At 37.2% G+C, this 21632-nt stretch overlaps 1 protein-coding gene across 1 annotated transcript; it reads right to left on the bottom strand.

Moving 5' to 3' along the window:
- Nucleotides 1-20436: 20436 nt before the first annotated feature.
- LOC112417978 (uncharacterized) lies at nucleotides 20437-21399 on the bottom strand. Its single transcript, XM_024774147.1, has one exon. The coding sequence runs from the start codon at nucleotides 21397-21399 to the stop codon at nucleotides 20437-20439; it is 963 nt and encodes a 320-aa protein (XP_024629915.1).
- Between the last annotated feature and the right edge of the window lie 233 nt (nucleotides 21400-21632).

The following is a 21632-nucleotide window of genomic DNA, read 5'->3' as shown; positions in this document are numbered from 1 at the left end:
GACAATGTTTTGAGCAACATCTCTCTCAAAATTTGCGAAAATCACCTCCCTATTCCATTGCTTGGTGTCTTCATCAATAAGTTCCTTTACACAAGCATCAGCATGTATAGTGAGACTTCCTTCCCCCGGTTCAAGGAGTTTCAAATCCGGCATCCAAATATCCTTCCAAATCCGCACTTTCCTTCCATTACCAATCTTCCACATTCCCCCTTTTGCAAGCAGCCCCCGCGCACTAAGAAGGCTTTTCCACGCGAAACTAGGTAGGTATCTTTCTTTAGCATCTAGAAACTCGCCCTTTGGATAATACCTGCTCTTGAACACCTTTTCTAGAAGGGATGACTCCCCTGCCACAAGACTCCAGCAATGCTTTCCTAATAAAGCCTTGTTAAATTCCTCCATACCTCTAAATCCCAAACCACCATCAGCTTTGGCCTTGGACATTCTTTCCCAACTCATCCAATGTATCTTCTTTTGGTCCGTGTTCGAGCCCCACCAAAACTTAGCTAGCATTGAATCAATCTCTTTACAACAACCCACAGGCATTTTATAGCAGCTCAAAATGTAATTAGGAATGGCTTGAGCAACCACTTTGATGAGAGTCTCCTTGCCAGCTCTAGATAGAAACCGCTCCTTCCAACCTTTCACCTTCTTCCAAACCCGATCCATGACAACTAAAAAGACTACCTTTTTAGATCTTCCAAAAGGAATAGGAAATCCAAGGTATCTAGATTGAGCCTCTACCGCCTTTGCACCCATCATATTACAGATCATATTTTTCTCTTCTAACTGCACATTTCGGCTAAAGGAGGCTTCAGACTTGTCAGGGTTCACCATTTGGCCTGAAGCTTGTTGGTAAGTAGCAAGAATATTGAGGATCTTGGACGCCTCATGAGGAGTTGCCCTTGAGATGAGATAATTGTGGAGCTGATCTTGCCACTTTGATGCCATGGATCTCTTTTAGGGAGGCTGCCTTGTGAAGTAAACCTGAAAGAACATCAGCACACAAAATAAAAAGATATGGTGAGAGTGGGTCCCCCTGCCGTAAACCCCTTTCAGGTTTAAAGGAGGAGCTAGGCTGACCATTAATGAGAATCTGGTATGACACCGTTGATATACATCTCAAAATGAGCTCCACCATATGACTTGGGTACCCCATGGATGTGAGGGCTTGTTTCACAAAAGGCCATTCCACACGATCATACGCCTTTAACATATCCAGCTTAAGAGCCATGACCCCTTTTTTCCCTTTCTTTTTCTTTTTTAGCCGATGGAAACATTCCATTGCTATGAGAGCATTATCTGTGATCAGTCGGCCTTGCACAAAAGCACTCTGCTCTATGTCAATAACATCCCCCAATGTGTGCTTCAGCCTATTCGCAATCACCTTAGTCACAATCTTCATCACAACATTACACAAACTAATAGGGCGATAATCTTTTGGTGAAGATGGGTTCTTACCCTTGGGGATAAGCACCAGAAAGGTCTTGTTAATCTCATGGGGCTCCTCATTGTGATTCAGCACATTTAGCACCAACAATATTCCAGAATTTCTTATAAAAGAGAGCAGGAAGTCCATCTGGGCCCGGTGCTTTGAGGGGATGCATCTGAAAAATAGCTTCCTTAACCTCCTCACGGGTGTAGGCCATCTCGCACCAACGCTTGTGATCTTCCGAGAGTTTCCCTTTAACCACCTCACAAGTATCTTCTATGTTGGACGGGTTTGAAGAGGAGAACAGCTCATCAAAATAGTTAATAAGAACTCTTTCAATGTGATCGTCACCCCGCCACCACACCCCTTCTTCATCCTTAATCTTCTTGATACCGTTGGTTTTAGCCCTCTGACTAGCTTTGTTGTGGAAAAATTTTGTATTACGGTCCCCATCCCTCAACCAAATCACCCTGCTTCTTTGTCTCCACATAGTCTCTTGGATCTTAAGAAGCTCCCCATGATGTTTCTCCAACTCTTTATAGAGCGTTTACGGTCAGTTTCAGCATCAGACCAAAGAGATTGATCCTTCAGTCGCTCTTCAATTCTGGCTATATCCTTTGTGAGCTTGGACAAGTTGTGTTCATCAAAAACTCCTCCCATAGATTTTATTCCAGCTAGCTTCTGTGTACAGGTTGCAGAAGGCCGGTTCCAAGTATGCCGAACCACCTCCTCACAATTTGGTTCTTTCGTCCAGCTTTCTTCAAAACGGAATGGCCTCTTTCTTCTCTTGTTTCTTTGCGAAGTGCTTTCTAAACAGAAAAGAATAGCAGCATGATCCGAGCCAAACCTAGGCAAGGGACAAACCTTGATAGGAGAGAAACGATTAATGAACTCTTCATTGGCAAACCCCCTGTCTAATCTGCACTGGATATTTTCCCCCTTCTCACGCCCATTGGACCACGTGAAAGGGTATCCCTCAAAACCAAGATCATTTAGGCACCATTTAGCAACAACTTGTCTCCCAACAGAGAATTGATTTTGACTTCTAGAGTTACCTCCTTTCTTCTCTTGAGCGTCTAGGATGTCATTGAAATCACCGCAACAGAACCACTTTCCCGTCACTTGCCTTCCCAAAGAGTCAATTAACTCCCAGGTTTTCTTCTTGTGTTGTTCTTCCGGATAGCCATAAATACCAATTAAACCCCACCCTTCGCCTGATTCCTCATCATCGCACACTCCATGTATGTGGTTCAAAGAGTATGAAGTAATAGAGATGTTCACATGTTCCATCCACATGAGAGAAAGGCCCCCTGCACACTTACGACCAGCTCCCCTAAAATCAACCGACAAACAGTTTTTGAATCCTAACTTACTACGAATACAGTCAACTTCATTTACTTTTAATCTAGTCTCCATTAAGAAGACAATTTGGGGGTTTTCAATGCGGATGAGCCTTAACAAGGCTCGAACTGCCTGGGGACTCCCTAACCCCCGACAGTTCCAACTTAATATTTTCATGGTGACGGGCGGTGTTGGACATCCAACACCACCGTTCCTGAAGATTCAATTTGGTCCTCCATTTCAGCATACCCTTTCTTTCTTTTGTCCGCTCCCCACCCTGTCTCAAGGGTCCTTCAGTAATCAATGTAACGCCCACTTTCGTTTAATCGTTATTTAATCGAGTTTAGGCAATTATATTATAATTATATAATATATGCATGATTTTGATATGTTTTGATGATTTGTGGTAAATTTAGTGATTTGATTGATGACGTGATAAGTTATGAGTTTTGGAGGATTTGATTATGATATGAGAATTATTTTATTGTTAAATAAAATAAAGATTTGAAAAATATTTAGTTGAGGGCTGTTTTGATATTTTAGATAGTTTTGGGGGAGATATAAAAGAATAGACCTAGGTTTAGAAAAAACACTTTGTACGTGAAAACTTTTGGAAAAGGGAGAAAAAGCTTAGAGAGGAGCAAGAGACCAAAGAGGGCTGCGATTTTCTTCATAACCAGGTAAGGGTGGGACTAATAACTCAGTAACATTAGTGAATGTAATTCTGATGATTAGTTAGCAAGAATTAGGGTTAGATGGAGAAAACGAAAACTAGGTCAAATCCCTAAAAATTGAGAATAAACGGTGGAAATTGGTTAGATTGATGTAGAAAGTATTCCTGGACCTTAGATAATGTTTAGGACAAACTTTGGAATCAGTATCAGACTTAGAACCATGTTAATCGATGAATTTTTGTGATTTTAGGAAGCCTGGCCGTAGCGACATTCATCGCTCGCCACAGCGAGCTATGATCCTCGCCTCGCGAGTGATGAGCTGCATCGCTCGCCACGCGAGCCTTTCCCTTCGCCTCGCGAGTTGTTTGGTTCAACTCGCCATGGCGAGCAACCCTTCCTCGCCTCGCGAGCTTAGGCAGAGTGCATGTCATATTTTGTAGTTTCGACTTTTTAGTTGGACCTTGAGTGCCTTTAAGTGCCTAAACATACCTAGAGATGATTAGGAATGATTTTAGGACAGGATTGAACCCAAAACAACATTAGTTGGGAATTTGAGTGGTACTCGCCATGGCGAGTGAGAACTCTCGCCTCGCGAGCAAGTCCAGAATGTAGCTGATGAGTGGTTGTGCGATCCGTGTCGCACCTTTTGATCAAGAGTGAACCCCTAATTGGTAATGAAACCTTATGATAACGTTTAATGCAGTCTGTAAAGCTATTGAGTTATGTTGATATTATTTGAGCATGATTAAGGTATTATGCAATATGTAAGATATAATTGAAATGATTATGATTCTATTAAATTGTTGTTGATATATTGATATCTCCTTGCTGTTATGCGACTTGACTATGCTGCTGCTGTTATTTAACTGAGTATGCAATGTTTATATATGAATATAATGAAAATGATGACGTTTTGCATCAAGTTATTGAATGCACATGATTACGATGATTATGATGTTTTGTTCATATGTGTCCATGCATAGCATATCATTGAGCTTAGTCCTCACCACGAATATTAGGAGCTTTGTCCTCCGCACGTTTTATAGGAGCTTTGTCCTCCGCACGATTAAAGTATATTAATACTTATGATGACGATTGGTACCACATGCATATACGGAGTCTAGGAGCATTGTCACATTGTCATGTCTATTATGCTATGTTGATGATGATTGATTATGTGATTACGTGATAACGTTATACTGTTGAAGATGATTAATTATGTGATTACGTGATAGATGCTTATTAAAAGATACAATGATGATTATGTTTTAAATTGATTATGATCAAGACTGATTAGGATGTTAACTTATGATTCTTAATTGCATTGATTAATGTTATTATGTTATGAAATCTCACCCCTTCTGTTTGAATGTTACCTCGACCGTGGGTAACGTGCAGGTGATCGAGCTTAGTGTGCTGAGTCCGTCGTGAGTGGCCTTGCCATCACTGTGTCGTCTAGGTCGCTCTGATACGTAACGGGATGGGGCTTTATGATTATGCATGCTTCATTCTCTTACGTGACTATCATGTTTATGTTTTATGATGTTGAACACTTATTATGTTTTGTTTAGTTGATTTAACTCATTTGAAATATTTTGATCGGGCCTACGTGCCAAACTGATTTATGGATTATGAACTAAATTCCGCTGCAATGTTTACGACTTTTGGTTAAATTATTATTTAACTGTTTTGGATTACGTTTTATGTGATATCCCGTTGTTTACGATGCTTACGCTGATAAATGTTTTAAGAAATTTGTATGTTGGGAAAACGGGGTGTTACAATTGGTATCAGAGCAGGTCGGTCCGTCCGGTCAATTAGAGAGTCGTGTCGAGTCTTAGTAATATTTATATTACTATCTTATGTTGTTGTTGCTACTTTTGTAGAATCTCGGAAATGGCTGGAAGAAACGATGCTGCGTTAGCTGCTGCTCTACAAGCTGTTGCCCAAGCTGTGGGACAACAACCTAACGTGAATGCCGGTGCGAATGCTGAAGCTAGGATGTTGGAGACGTTCATGAAGAAGAACCCTCCGACTTTCAAAGGACGTTATGACCCTGATGGAGCCCAGACGTGGCTTAAGGAGATTGAGAGGATTTTCCGGGTTATGCAGTGCACGGAGGATCAGAAAGTGCGGTTTGGTACTCATCAGCTAGCCGAGGAAGCTGATGACTGGTGGGTTGCTCTTTTGCCTACCCTTGGGCAGGAGGGAGCTGTTATGACTTGGGTTGTTTTCAAGAGAGAGTTCCTGAGAAGATACTTTCCGGAAGATGTTCGCGGGAAGAAAGAGATCGAATTCCTTGAGCTGAAGCAAGGAAACATGTCTGTGACAGAGTATGCTGCCAAGTTCGTGGAGCTGTCGAAGTTCTACCCGCACTATACTGCTGAGAATGCTGAGTTCTCGAGATGCATCAAGTTCGAGAACGATTTGAGGCCCGACATTAAGAGGGCGAATGGATACCAACAGCTGAGAGTTTTTCTGGATTTGGTTAATAGCTGCAGGATCTATGAAGAGGATACGAAGGCTCACTACAAGGTAGTGAATGAAAGGAAGGGCAAGGGACAGCAGAGTCGTCCTAAGCCGTACAGTGCCCATGCTGATAAAGGGAAACAGAAGATGGTCGATGTTAGGCGGCCTAAGAAGAAGGATGCTACAGAGATTGTGTGTTTCAATTGTGGTGGGAAAGGCCACAAAAGCAACGTCTGCCCTGAGGAAATCAAGAAGTGTGTTCGGTGTGGCAAGAAAGGTCATGTTGTAGCTGATTGCAATCGTACATACATTGTGTGCTTTAATTGCAATGGAGAGGGTCACATTAGTTCACAGTGTACTCAGCCTAAGAGGGCGCCGACTACTGGTAGGGTCTTTGCTTTGACTGGGACTCAGACAGAGAATGAGGATCGTTTGATCAGAGGTACTTGCTATATTAATAATACTCCTTTAGTTGCTATTATTGATACTGGTGCTACGCATTGTTTTATTGCTTTCGATTGTGTTTCTGCTTTGGGTCTTGATTTGTCTGATATGAATGGAGAGATGGTTGTCGAAACTCCAGCTAAGGGTTCGGTGACTACTTCTCTCGTATGTTTGAAATGTCCTTTGTCTATGTTTGGTCGTGATTTTGAAATGGATTTAGTTTGTCTACCTTTGAGTGGTATGGATGTGATTTTGGGTATGAACTGGTTAGAGTACAACCACGTTCTTATTAATTGTTTTAGCAAGTCAGTACATTTCTCTTCCGTCGAAGAGGAAAGTAGTGCAGAGTTTTTATCTACTAAGCAGCTGAAGCAACTGGAACGCGACGGTATCTTGATGTTTTCGTTAATGGATACTATATCTATTGAGAATCAAGCGGTGATTGATAGGTTACCGGTGGTGTGTGAATTTCCTGAAGTTTTTCCAGATGAGATTCCGGATGTGCCTCCAGAGAGAGAAGTTGAGTTTTCTATTGATCTTGTTCCTGGAACGAAGCCGGTCTCGATGGCACCTTATCGTATGTCTGCTTCTGAGTTATCTGAGTTGAAGAAACAATTGGAAGACTTGCTTGAGAAGAAGTTTGTTAGACCAAGTGTTTCACCTTGGGGAGCGCCGGTTTTGCTAGTAAACAAGAAAGATGGTAGTATGCGGTTGTGTATTGATTATCTGCAGTTGAACAAGGTAACTATCAAGAATAGGTATCCACTTCCGAGAATTGATGATTTGATGGATCAGCTAGTGGGTGCACGAGTTTTCAGCAAGATTGATTTGAGGTCAGGTTATCACCAGATTAAAGTAAAGGATGAGGATATGTAGAAGACAGCTTTCAGAACGCGTTATGGTCACTATGAATATAAAGTTATGCCTTTCGGTGTGACCAATGCACCTGGAGTGTTTATGGAGTATATGAATCGCATCTTTCATGCATTTTTGGATCGGTTTGTGGTTGTGTTTATCGACGATATTTTGATTTACTCCAAGACTGAAGAAGAACATGCTGAGCATCTGAAGATTGTTTTGCAAGTGTTGAAAGAGAAGAAACTGTTGGAATAAGCCCTAATAGCCAATCTATATTGATTGGGTTTGGCTTTGTATCATGATATTGATATAAATATATATTGTGAATATATAATAACAAGGCATTTCTTTATTGATTTTGTTTTGTTTCAAAATAATAAAGTCCCTAGAATAGTTAGTCCGTTTAATGGAACTTTAAGTATAACTTAATTGTGAGACCCCATTAAACATAAGGAAACTATTCTCAAAGTATCCGTAGTCAAGCTTTGTTGAGAAGTGGGATATCATTAAAGCATAGAGACTATTATGTAGGTAGACTGATGATCACATCTCACAGATCATGGATAAAGAGTTATCAAGTCTTCACATAGATATAAATATTAGGAGTAATATTTATATTGGATTGATCCGCCATGAGAATACTACATAGTAAAAGTTATGAAAAGTGTCATAAGATATTCTCATAGTGATAGTGGTGTATTCCACCCTTCGACCTGAAATCACTATGTACCCTAGATGTTGGAGTTGAGTGCTTTGTCACCATTCAAACGTTGTCCGTAACAGGATGACTATAAAGTTGGTTGATGGGTACTCCATGAATCATGCTGAGGGATATGAGTGACCTAGATGGAATTTGCCCCTCCTACATAACAGGAGAAATGTCTACGGGCCCAATATTGAACTAGACAAGGATGACACGGTCTATGCCTTGTGTTCAATATAGACATGAGGGCAAAAGGGTAATTATACACATGATCATTATCACAGAAAGGTTTCGTCAGATCACATGACATTCTCGTCACTTGGGTAGCAGTGATGTGTTGCTAGATACCGCTCACTGTTTATAATATTAAATATGTGATTTAATATTATTGCCAACGTTACGGGAACCTATAGGGTCACACACAAAGGACAGATAGATGAGAGAAATAAATAAGTAAGACTTATTTATAAAATAATAAGTGAGACTTATTTATAAAATAATAAGTGAGACTTATTATTAATTAAATAATTAAATATGATTTTATTATTTAATTTACAAAAATAGAGAAACGCGGTTCACTGTAAGGTACGGTGTATTTAAGTGTTGTCTTGTTGTCCACACAAGTGATTCTATAAATAGAACCCTTGTGTTGAAGCATTACAACCTTTTGTGAGTGCTTAACCTAATTCACAAAAGTTGTGAAACCTTAGCCGCCGCTTTCTAAACCTTGTTCTCTCTGAATCTCCGTTGGAATTGGCTAGCACCGGTCATCGGAGAAGTTCTGTTCGTGTGGACTAAGTAGAGGCATCGCTGCTTTGCTTTGCTCGTGATCAGAAATATTTCTTCTACAAAGGTTCTGCTCTTCAAGAGGTAAACACATGAATCTTAAAGTGTTTAAGTTTCTGTTTGATTTGTGATTAATGATTTAATCAAGATCCGTTTCAATGGGATTTCTTCCGCAAAGAGGATTAAATTTTTGAAAAACCCCTCTTAAAATTCCTTCAGTGGTATCAGAGCCTGGTTTTCATTAAATCATTATATTCGAATCTGTTTGATGCATATTAACGTTTATATGATGTTATATCCATGATCGTATGTGTCTATTTGAATTTTATGTACTATTTTGATAATATGCCTTACTGTCTATGAATACGATTCAATTCTGATGCATATTATTTTAATATATCAATGAAAGAGAAATTCCAATTATTACGGTTTCAATAATCTGGAGAAATTGAAATTGTTTCAGTTTCGATTTTGATAAATGAATAAGATTTCCAATTTGAAATTTTACGTGAGTGTCACTGAGTTAACTAGCAGCCATGGAAATTGTTTTCATATATGCTTGTTAATAATGAGAATAATTTAAGTGTTAATATTCTCATCATTTTAAATAATAAGAATTAATTAAAATTGATTGATCAAGATCATATATGTGATATATGATTCTGATACGACATCAGTATATGTGATATATTGATGATGTCATTCGTTCAATATGTTTTATGAAATTGATTGTGAATTTGTAGACAACTCGTGAGATTGAGCTTCGATATCCGAATATCCGATTCTGGTGAAACATCAAAGATCCGGTTGTCCATACTGAACAAACAATTGTTAAAACTATTGATGTTTGATTGTCGTATTAGGGTACCTAACTATACAAGAGTTGTATTATTATGGTTGATCAATTGTTTTCAAGAAGATTGTTGTGACTTTGAACAATTCGTGAGATTGAGTTTCGATATCCGAATCTGGTGAAGCATCAAAGATCCGGTTGTTCATGCTAAACAAACAATCCTTGAAACTATTTATGTTTAATTAATTTATTCAATTGGAGAAAGGTAGTAAATTTAAAATATGATGATTTTGAAAAGGTTTCAATATCATATATGATTTTGAATTTGGTAATAAAATATTTGCTTAATTTTAGCACCATAATTTGTTTTAGAAACAAATTAGTCACCCAAATAAAGCAGATTTAATTATAATAATTATTGAGTGTCAATATTACTATAATTAAGTAAATAAAATTCTACCTTTTGGATTGTCTTTCAAAAGTAGTTTGAAAAGGTAATAAGCGATCCTAATTTGATAGTAAATTTAAAATATCATGATTTGAAATAGTTTCAAGGTCATATATGATATTTTGAATTTATTTAAAAGATTTGCATAATTTGTTTCTAATTTAAAAGGATCATGATTTTGAAAGAGTTTCAATATCAGATATGATCTTTTAGATTTGGTCCTAAAATTTGCATATTTTAATTTTATTCATGACCCGATTGATTTTGAAAATAGTTTCAAAAGGAATATATACATATATATGAATCAATTTTATATGACATATATCTCGGTCAAAATATTATTTCCAAATCTTGATTGATTCTAAAATTGTTTTAAATAATTATAATTAGTTATTATTATTTAATTTATGGTATATGGTTATGACCTTAGTTTATATTGGCGTTTGTTTATTTATTTAAATATGACCTGCGTGTCATGATTTATTTTATTTAAATACGACCTGCGTGTCGTGGTTTGCTTTTATTTATTTTATTTAAATGTTAAATAATGTAAATGCTCAAGTTGAAGAGAAGACAACGCCAAAAGATGATTTTGATGGAGAAACTTTTGAAGCTTGCTCGTGGGTCAAAGAATTGTAATAAAGTAGTTTATTTAATTCTTACGCGTTAGGAGGTCATAACCATACTACCTAGTTTATTATTTTATGTATGTGATGCATGAAATGTGTGTTTAGATTAGTGCATGTATATTTTAAATATTTTATATATACTTGCTATCTATGAACATGAATGTCATGTATAATATTAGATGTGTGTATAAGATACACATGTCAGTGAGATCAACTTAATTAAAATCCTTCAAATAGAATATGAAGTAAATTATTTTCCAAAGTATAACACACTTCAAGACTAATATCGAAATGTGTAGGTTTCGCCTCCGCGAGGTGCACTTTCTATACTAGTAAGTTGTGGTGCGGTAATTCTATTTACCGACTGTTATTTTGGATCTAACTTAACTATATTATTTTAATAAGATTAAAATATATATATATTTACTTCAAAAGAATATTAAGTTAATTGCTTTCCAAAGAATGACACCCTTCAAGACTAATATCGAAATGTGTAGGATTCGCCTCCGCGAGGTGCACTTTCTATACTAGTAAGTTGCGGTGCGGTAATTCCATTTACCCAACTGTTATTCTTTGGGTCCAACTTAACTAAATTATTTTAATATGATTAAAATAAATTTAGAAGCAATGTTTGGGAACATCTATATGATAGATTAGAGTAAAGAGTTATTCACTCAAATGATTTTAAAGTTGTATGAGATACAATCGGAAGGAGTTCCTACCTAAATAACTGAGTTTTGAGTACAGCCCCCGTTGACTTAAAGCAAGGTGAAATATGGATTTCAATCCACTAGAAAATCTTCCAATGAGATTTTCCGATTCAAATGTTGAAGGTCATTTGTTTTGAGTAAAATAGTGGGAGCATATTTAATTAAAGACCTAATTAATTATGTTTTTTTAATCATGATACATTTTTTATTTATTTTCTGTATTTAGAATTTCTTTGGCCTACACATTTTTATTATACTGTTATTATAAATGTTCTTATGAAGAACAAAATCTTCAGAAAGGAGTTTCTGAATTGGTACAAAATTAAGAATTGTTCTTAAGAATGAGAAAAACTGTTAATATTATGAAAGAATCAAAATAGAAGTAAGACTTCTTATTTGGCCATATAGTTATAGAAAGTTAAATTTCTACTTCTGCATCATAAGTATATGATACTTGATGGTTAATCTCATATTTGTTGAAATATAGAGAGTTTTAAAGAAGCGGGACATTAACTATAAGCGAAGTCCACTTACGTCTAGAATGAGACAAATTGTTTCATTAACATAGGAGCTAATGCTTGGACTTAAACTTAACTTGATATGGAACCAAATAATTGTTATTAAATTCCATATAAAATAGAAGCATTAAATCATAAATCTTGTATTGACAAGAGAATGATTGTGTAGTTGAATAAAAAGACAAATGTTGTCCTATTATCCAAATAATGTTTTCTATACAAGTTTGCTAATCAAGTAATGGAATTGAGTTCCATGATCTTGATAAGCTGGTCTATAACTTATGAGTAAAGGATCAAATGAGATTAGAACCTTTTGTATATCATTGGCATCAGTGTTTAGTACAAACAAGTGTGATTCACATTTCCAAAATCCATGGATATGGACTATTGGACTCATTTGATTTTATATCATTTGAAGGATGTGAGTCCCACCTTTCAAAATAGATTAGTATACCGATCACCAGCAAAGGTGAAAGGACACGTAATTTATTTGAGTTTATATACATATGAGATGTATATGGAGAACTAAACATATTTGCTAGATATTGTTTCTATTACTTCATCTGACATTACTAAATCATTTAGTAGATAAGAAAAGTGTATTTGACACGATTCATGCAAACTTTGAAATTGTTCAAAGATTTCAACAATGAAGTAAAAGAAATAAGTTTGAAAAGTATAAAGACTATACGAGTATGTCGTGATGGTAAATGCTTGATTAATGAGTATAATAATTATTTATATCGTTTCATTTTTGACATGACTCGATCTAAAATAATTTGATTATAACTCAAAGACTCTTGAAATTAATTAAATTACAGTTATTCTTCACCCACAACAAGTTCTAATTGAGTAATCATAAATGCACCATATTAGATATGGAGGTAAAAGTACCTATTTTGACTTTATGTTAATTTGAGGTAATATGGTTTACTAGATAAACTAAACTTCAAATTTAATGAATTTATACTTGTGGAGGTTCCCTTAGGAAACTAAAGGATACTATTTCTACATCTTCTTCCTGGACAAAAGTTGTTTGTCGCTAGTACTGGAGTATTCCTTTTCAAGGAGTATAACTTTGCAAGAGCTAGTGGGAGTGATGTAGAACTTGAATTAAGTCAAGTACCACAAAATACATGTTTCTCAATGGGACATGAACTGATTCAACAAAGGGTTGTTGGTAAATCGGTAGTTCTAGTAGCACATGATCTAGATGAGTCTGATATGTCATAACACTAGGATGAGAAACATGATTTTGTCATGACTCATTAAGGTGATATGATACTCATGGAAGATGAGCACCTGACTTACTAGAAGGTCGCAAATGACCTGATTTTTGAGAAGTGGCTAGTTGCCATGGGATCTTATAAAGAATCCATGTACACAAACCATATATGGATATTGGTTATATCATCCAAATGAGTATGACTCATAAGATGAATGTGAGTTTTCTTGTAGAAAACTGACATGGATGGTATTATGAATACCTTTAAGATGTGATTGATTGTAGAAAGTTTCATGCAACTCATGATGCAAATTATGACGAAACTATTACATCATCGTAATGCTTAAATCTAAAGATCCCAATTGTCTTTGTTGTATAATACGAATTCTAGGAGATGGATAACGATGTTGCATTCTTTAATTAGAATGACCTTATATATGTATTTGACATATATGTAGGGTTTCGCTAATCCAAAGGATACTAGAAAGGTAAATGTATTACAAAATTTATTTATTAGAGAAATCTTCTCGAAGTTAAATTGTTTATTTTATTAACAAAGTTTTATGAAAACTTTGATTAATGAAGAAATCTTGTGCACATAAGGAGATAAGTGGGAGCATTAAAATTAGTTTGGTGGAGTATGTAGATGACATACTAGTCACCAAAATAATTTATCTACACATGTAAGACATGGTTAGAAAATTATTTTCAATATGTACCAAAATTGATTATAGTGTTCGACACTATAATACCTTCAAGAAAATCCTTGGATGTCTTAAAGGACTATAGATTGTTTCTTGAACATAGATGAAAGAAACATTGTAAATGAGTTACAATAATGTTGACTTTCATATCGGTGTACAGTATATCCAGATTGTAATTTGGAATAAATGTTATGCTAGGATATCAACTATGAAATTTGTAAAAGTACAAGCTTCAAATAGTTGTTGTTTCTATTACAGATGTCAAATATATATGATTTGGATTGTTTAGCTCATAACTGAGTGAAAACATGTGTTTCTTGCGTTGCGGATTCCATTGATCTCGTATGAGGTAAAATTGCTTTAAATCTTGTGAGCAATGAAAACTTGATCTCACCAATGATCCAAATGTATACTTTGACACTTCAATTTCTTTTCGATAGAAGATCGAAAGTGGAAGTTGAAAGAAGTATAACCTACCAACATAGGAAAGAGTTCCTTATCTGCTAGTATAGTATCTTGTCAAGAGTGTGCTTGATACTAACACTTGACCAATAGATATTGAGTTAATATTTGATTGGCTTTTAGTGCTAGTGGGAGATTGTTGGAATAAGCCCTAATAGCCAATCTATATTGATTGGGTTTGGCTTTGTATCATGATATTGATATAAATATATATTGTGAATATATAATAACAAGGCATTTCTTTATTGATTTTGTTTTGTTTCAAAATAATAAAGTCCCTAGAATAGTTAGTCCGTTTAATGGAACTTTAAGTATAACTTAATTGTGAGACCCCATTAAACATAAGGAAACTATTCTCAAAGTATCCGTAGTCAAGCTTTGTTGAGAAGTGGGATATCATTAAAGCATAGAGACTATTATGTAGGTAGACTGATGATCACATCTCACAGATCATGGATAAAGAGTTATCAAGTCTTCACATAGATATAAATATTAGGAGTAATATTTATATTGGATTGATCCGCCATGAGAATACTACATAGTAAAAGTTATGAAAAGTGTCATAAGATATTCTCATAGTGATAGTGGTGTATTCCACCCTTCGACCTGAAATCACTATGTACCCTAGATGTTGGAGTTGAGTGCTTTGTCACCATTCAAACGTTGTCCGTAACAGGATGACTATAAAGTTGGTTGATGGGTACTCCATGAATCATGCTGAGGGATATGAGTGACCTAGATGGAATTTGCCCCTCCTACATAACAGGAGAAATGTCTACGGGCCCAATATTGAACTAGACAAGGATGACACGGTCTATGCCTTGTGTTCAATATAGACATGAGGGCAAAAGGGTAATTATACACATGATCATTATCACAGAAAGGTTTCGTCAGATCACATGACATTCTCGTCACTTGGGTAGCAGTGATGTGTTGCTAGATACCGCTCACTGTTTATAATATTAAATATGTGATTTAATATTATTGCCAACGTTACGGGAACCTATAGGGTCACACACAAAGGACAGATAGATGAGAGAAATAAATAAGTAAGACTTATTTATAAAATAATAAGTGAGACTTATTTATAAAATAATAAGTGAGACTTATTATTAATTAAATAATTAAATATGATTTTATTATTTAATTTACAAAAATAGAGAAACGCGGTTCACTGTAAGGTACGGTGTATTTAAGTGTTGTCTTGTTGTCCACACAAGTGATTCTATAAATAGAACCCTTGTGTTGAAGCATTACAACCTTTTGTGAGTGCTTAACCTAATTCACAAAAGTTGTGAAACCTTAGCCGCCGCTTTCTAAACCTTGTTCTCTCTGAATCTCCGTTGGAATTGGCTAGCACCGGTCATCGGAGAAGTTCTGTTCGTGTGGACTAAGTAGAGGCATCGCTGCTTTGCTTTGCTCGTGATCAGAAATATTTCTTCTACAAAGGTTCTGCTCTTCAAGAGGTAAACACATGAATCTTAAAGTGTTTAAGTTTCTGTTTGATTTGTGATTAATGATTTAATCAAGATCCGTTTCAATGGGATTTCTTCCGCAAAGAGGATTAAATTTTTGAAAAACCCCTCTTAAAATTCCTTCAGAAACTTTATGCCAAATTGTCTAAGTGTGAATTCTGGTTGAAAGAAGTGAGTTTTCTAGGCCATGTTATTTCTGGTGATGGTATTGCAGTGGATCCGTCTAAAGTTGAAGCGGTATCACAGTGGGAGACTCCTAAGTCCGTTACAGAGATTAGAAGTTTCTTGGGTTTAGCTGGTTACTATAGAAGGTTTATTGAAGGATTTTCTAAGTTAGCTCTTCCGCTAACGCAGTTGACTTGTAAAGGTAAAACTTTTGTGTGGGACGTCCATTGTGAGAAAAGTTTCGGTGAATTGAAGAAGCGTTTGACGACTGCTCCAGTGTTAATTTTGCCGAAGTCAGATGAACCTTTTGTGGTATATTGTGATGCGTCCAAGTTGGGTTTAGGAGGTGTACTTATGCAAGAAGGTAAAGTGGTAGCTTATGCTTCAAGACAGTTGAGAATTCATGAGAAGAATTATCCTACGCATGATCTCGAGTTGGCGGCTGTAGTCTTTGTATTGAAGATATGGAGACATTACTTGTATGGTTCGAGATTTGAGGTGTTTAGTGATCACAAGAGTTTGAAGTATTTGTTCGATCAGAAGGAATTGAATATGAGACAGCGAAGATGGCTTGAGTTGTTGAAAAATTATGACTTTGGTTTGAATTATCATCCAGGTAAAGCTAATGTTGTTGCAGATGCCTTGAGTAGGAAGACATTGCATATGTCCGCCATGATGGTCAGAGAGTTCGAATTACTTGAACAGTTTAGAGATATGAGTTTGGTTTGCGAATGGTCACCTCAGAGTGTGAAATTGGGTATGCTGAAGATTGATAGCGAATTTCTGAAAAGTATCAAGGAAGCACAGAAAGTTGATGTAAAGTTTGTGGACTTGTTGGTTGCTAGAGATCAGACTGAAGACAGTGATTTTAAAATCGATGATCAAGGTGTGTTGAGATTCCGAGGAAGAATTTGTATCCCAGACAATGAAGAGATTAAGAAGATGATTCTTGAAGAGAGTCATAGAAGTAGCTTGAGTATTCATCCGGGAGCTACGAAGATGTATCATGATTTAAAGAAGATTTTCTGGTGGTCTGGTTTGAAACGAGATGTGGCACAGTTTGTGTATTCCTGTTTAGTTTGTCAGAAGTCGAAAGTTGAGCATCAGAAACCTGCTGGAATGATGGTACCTTTAGACGTGCCAGAATGGAAATGGGATAGTATATCGATGGATTTTGTGACGAGTTTGCCGAATACTCCTAGAGGGAACGACGCAATTTGGGTTATTGTTGATAGGTTGACGAAGTCAGCTCATTTTCTACCTATTAATATTAGTTTCCCTGTTGCTCAGTTGGCAGAGATTTATATCAAGGAGATTGTGAAGTTGCATGGCGTTCCTTCGAGCATTGTGTCAGATAGAGATCCAAGATTTACTTCTAGATTTTGGAAAAGTTTGCAAGAGGCCTTGGGTTCGAAGTTGAGATTGAGTTCGGCGTATCATCCACAGACAGATGGTCAGTCGGAGAGGACAATTCAGTCGCTAGAGGATTTGTTGAGAATTTGTGTTCTTGAACAAGGAGGAACTTGGGATAGTCATCTTCCGTTGATCGAGTTCACTTACAATAATAGTTATCATTCTAGTGTTGGAATGGCACCGTTCGAGGCTTTGTATGGTCGGAGATGCAGAACTCCGTTGTGTTGGTTTGAATCAGGAGAAAGAGCGGTCTTAGGACCAGAGATTGTTCAGCAAACTACTGAGAAAGTTCAGATGATCCAAGAGAAAATGAAGGCGTCGCAGAGTCGACAAAAGAGTTATCATGATAAGCGTAGAAAAGATCTTGACTTTCAGGAAGGAGACCACGTGTTTTTGAGAGTCACTCCTATGACTGGTGTAGGACGTGCTTTGAAGTCAAAGAAGTTGACCCCGAAGTTCATTGGTCCGTATCAGATATTAGAAAGAGTTGGAACGGTGGCTTACCGAGTGGGTTTACCGCCGCATCTTTCGAATTTGCTCAACGTTTTCCATGTGTCGCAACTTCGAAAGTATGTTCCGGATCCATCTCATGTAATTCAGAGTGACGATGTGCAAGTTAGAGACAACCTTACGGTAGAAACTTTACCGGTGAGGATTGATGATCGTAAAGTGAAGACGTTGAGAGGCAAGGAGATACCTCTCGTGAGAGTCGTTTGGACGGGGGCGACTGGTGAAAGCTTGACGTGGGAGCTTGAGAGTAAGATGCTGGAGTCTTATCCAGAGTTGTTTGCTTGAGGTAAATTTTCGAGGACGAAAATCTTTTAAGTGGGGGAGAGTTGTAACGCCCACTTTCGTTTAATCGTTATTTAATCGAGTTTAGGCAATTATATTATAATTATATAATATATGCATGATTTTGATATGTTTTGATGATTTGTGGTAAATTTAGTGATTTGATTGATGACGTGATAAGTTATGAGTTTTGGAGGATTTGATTATGATATGAGAATTATTTTATTGTTAAATAAAATAAAGATTTGAAAAATATTTAGTTGAGGGCTGTTTTGATATTTTAGATAGTTTTGGGGGAGATATAAAAGAATAGACCTAGGTTTAGAAAAAACACTTTGTACGTGAAAACTTTTGGAAAAGGGAGAAAAAGCTTAGAGAGGAGCAAGAGACCAAAGAGGGCTGCGATTTTCTTCATAACCAGGTAAGGGTGGGACTAATAACTCAGTAACATTAGTGAATGTAATTCTGATGATTAGTTAGCAAGAATTAGGGTTAGATGGAGAAAACGAAAACTAGGTCAAATCCCTAAAAATTGAGAATAAACGGTGGAAATTGGTTAGATTGATGTAGAAAGTATTCCTGGACCTTAGATAATGTTTAGGACAAACTTTGGAATCAGTATCAGACTTAGAACCATGTTAATCGATGAATTTTTGTGATTTTAGGAAGCCTGGCCGTAGCGACATTCATCGCTCGCCACAGCGAGCTATGATCCTCGCCTCGCGAGTGATGAGCTGCATCGCTCGCCACGCGAGCCTTTCCCTTCGCCTCGCGAGTTGTTTGGTTCAACTCGCCATGGCGAGCAACCCTTCCTCGCCTCGCGAGCTTAGGCAGAGTGCATGTCATATTTTGTAGTTTCGACTTTTTAGTTGGACCTTGAGTGCCTTTAAGTGCCTAAACATACCTAGAGATGATTAGGAATGATTTTAGGACAGGATTGAACCCAAAACAACATTAGTTGGGAATTTGAGTGGTACTCGCCATGGCGAGTGAGAACTCTCGCCTCGCGAGCAAGTCCAGAATGTAGCTGATGAGTGGTTGTGCGATCCGTGTCGCACCTTTTGATCAAGAGTGAACCCCTAATTGGTAATGAAACCTTATGATAACGTTTAATGCAGTCTGTAAAGCTATTGAGTTATGTTGATATTATTTGAGCATGATTAAGGTATTATGCAATATGTAAGATATAATTGAAATGATTATGATTCTATTAAATTGCTGTTGATATATTGATATCTCCTTGCTGTTATGCGACTTGACTATGCTGCTGCTGTTATTTAACTGAGTATGCAATGTTTATATATGAATATAATGAAAATGATGACGTTTTGCATCAAGTTATTGAATGCACATGATTACGATGATTATGATGTTTTGTTCATATGTGTCCATGCATAGCATATCATTGAGCTTAGTCCTCACCACGAATATTAGGAGCTTTGTCCTCCGCACGTTTTATAGGAGTTTTGTCCTCCGCACGATTAAAGTATATTAATACTTATGATGACGATTGGTACCACATGCATATACGGAGTCTAGGAGCATTGTCACATTGTCATGTCTATTATGCTATGTTGATGATGATTGATTATGTGATTACGTGATAACGTTATACTGTTGAAGATGATTAATTATGTGATTACGTGATAGATGCTTATTAAAAGATACAATGATGATTATGTTTTAAATTGATTATGATCAAGACTGATTAGGATGTTAACTTATGATTCTTAATTGCATTGATTAATGTTATTCTGTTATGAAATCTCACCCCTTCTGTTTGAATGTTACCTCGACCGTGGGTAACGTGCAGGTGATCGAGCTTAGTGTGCTGAGTCCGTCGTGAGTGGCCTTGCCTTCACTGTGTCGTCTAGGTCGCTCTGATACGTAACGGGATGGGGCTTTATGATTATGCATGCTTCATTCTCTTACGTGACTATCATGTTTATGTTTTATGATGTTGAACACTTATTATGTTTTGTTAAGTTGATTTAACTCATTTGAGATATTTTGATGGGGCCTACGTGCCAAACTGATTTATGGATTATGAACTAAATTCCGCTGCAATGTTTACGACTTTTGGTTAAATTATTATTTAACTGTTTTAGATTACGTTTTATGTGATATCCCGTTGTTTACGATGCTTACTCTGATAAATGTTTTAAGAAATTTGTATGTTGGGAAAACGGGGTGTTACAATCAACACATCCACAAGTGACCTTTTGCCTAGTTCTTTGGCCACTTTTTTTGCAGATTGATGTTTCCTAATTTTATCACCCTTCTGCCTAACCCACTTCCTCCCCTTCCATTCTTTCGGTTGTTTCTCAGCTCCATTAAGTACTAGAAGAGCCGAGATTGATACTGCCCCCAACGATTCAGTCACACCTTCTACATCTCCCTAGATAATTGGAACCAGTACCCCTACTTTTGCTATCCCATCAGTGTTGCTGCCATCAATGATTTTCTTTTTATTCTGCTCAACATTTGGTTCTTTTGGCTGCTCCACTTCTTCATCCTTCTCCATAGCCGTTCCTGAGTTCTGGCCCTTGCTGATACTTTGTGCTGGAAACAGATTTTTACTACAGCCACTAGAGCCTGACTCCTTACTTACTTCGAATGTGATTTTTGGGAGAGGCGAAGCTCTGAGCCACGGGTCAAAGGCTTGATCTTTCTCTTCAACTTCACTACATCCTTCCTGGTCATGGTCTTCTATGTCTTCACAATCCCTCATTTGGTGCCCAATCCTCCCACAAACAAAACAAAAGTTTGGTAGCCTTTCATACTTGTAGTCCACCCAGATATCCTTACCCTGGAAGTGCAGCTTGGAACCTCTTTTGAGTAGTTTTGTGAGGTCCAAAGAGGTTTTGATTCTGAGAAACTTACCCATCCTGTTTATCTCCTTCATATCCATTTCTTCAAACACTCCAAGGATGTTACCCAGCTTTTGTGTCATAGCTTCGGATCGCAGCTTGAGTGGTAGGTCGTAAACTTTAACCCAAAAGGAGGATCTGTTCATCGCTAGCTCCGAAGGTTGCTCGGTCCCGGAGATGCGGTTGAGGACAAGGATGTTTCTATCAAAGCTCCATGGGCCATTATTACATACCAGATCTGCTTCTCTCTTAGATGTGAACTTGAAAAGGAATAGATTTTTGTTCAGATCTTGGATTTCAACCGGGTTCCTCGCTCTCCAAGCTTGGAGTATAGTTTGTTTGAAAGCTCTGGTGTTGTAAGGGGTTTCTATCCAGAGTTTTCCGACGAGAGTACGGGAGAAAATCTCATCGTCGTTACACATCTCATCTGCTCCGATCGGTATTGCCTCATCATCATCATCTATAGGTCGCTTAGATTCGTTTCCCTCCATGCTTTAGAACTAGCAGAGAGATCAGCTACGGTGGAAAGGCAGAATACCCAGAAGAAAGGGTTATGGAGGAAGGAACGATAAAACAGGTAAAGAGTTTATGAGTTAAGAGGCGGTAATAGTAACAAACAAGGGTGGGCTAGTAGAAAAGCACTAGGAGGAAACCAAAACGGGATGGGAATGGTCCAGATCTAAGACTGGTGGAGGAACCAGGAAGACCTGGGGGGTGCCGCCAC

The sequence above is a fragment of the Medicago truncatula genome, chromosome 6, assembly GCF_003473485.1.
Source record: "Medicago truncatula cultivar Jemalong A17 chromosome 6, MtrunA17r5.0-ANR, whole genome shotgun sequence".
NCBI classification, from domain to species: Eukaryota; Viridiplantae; Streptophyta; class Magnoliopsida; order Fabales; family Fabaceae; genus Medicago; species Medicago truncatula.
The sequence above is the reverse complement of the archived record's forward strand: the minus strand, read 5'-3'. Positions and strand labels throughout refer to the sequence as shown.

Bases quoted from the DNA above. Each gene is read 5' to 3' on its own strand.
- LOC112417978 (XM_024774147.1), bottom strand. From the start codon at position 21,399: ATGGAGGGAAACGAATCTAAGCGACCTATAGATGATGATGATGAGGCA.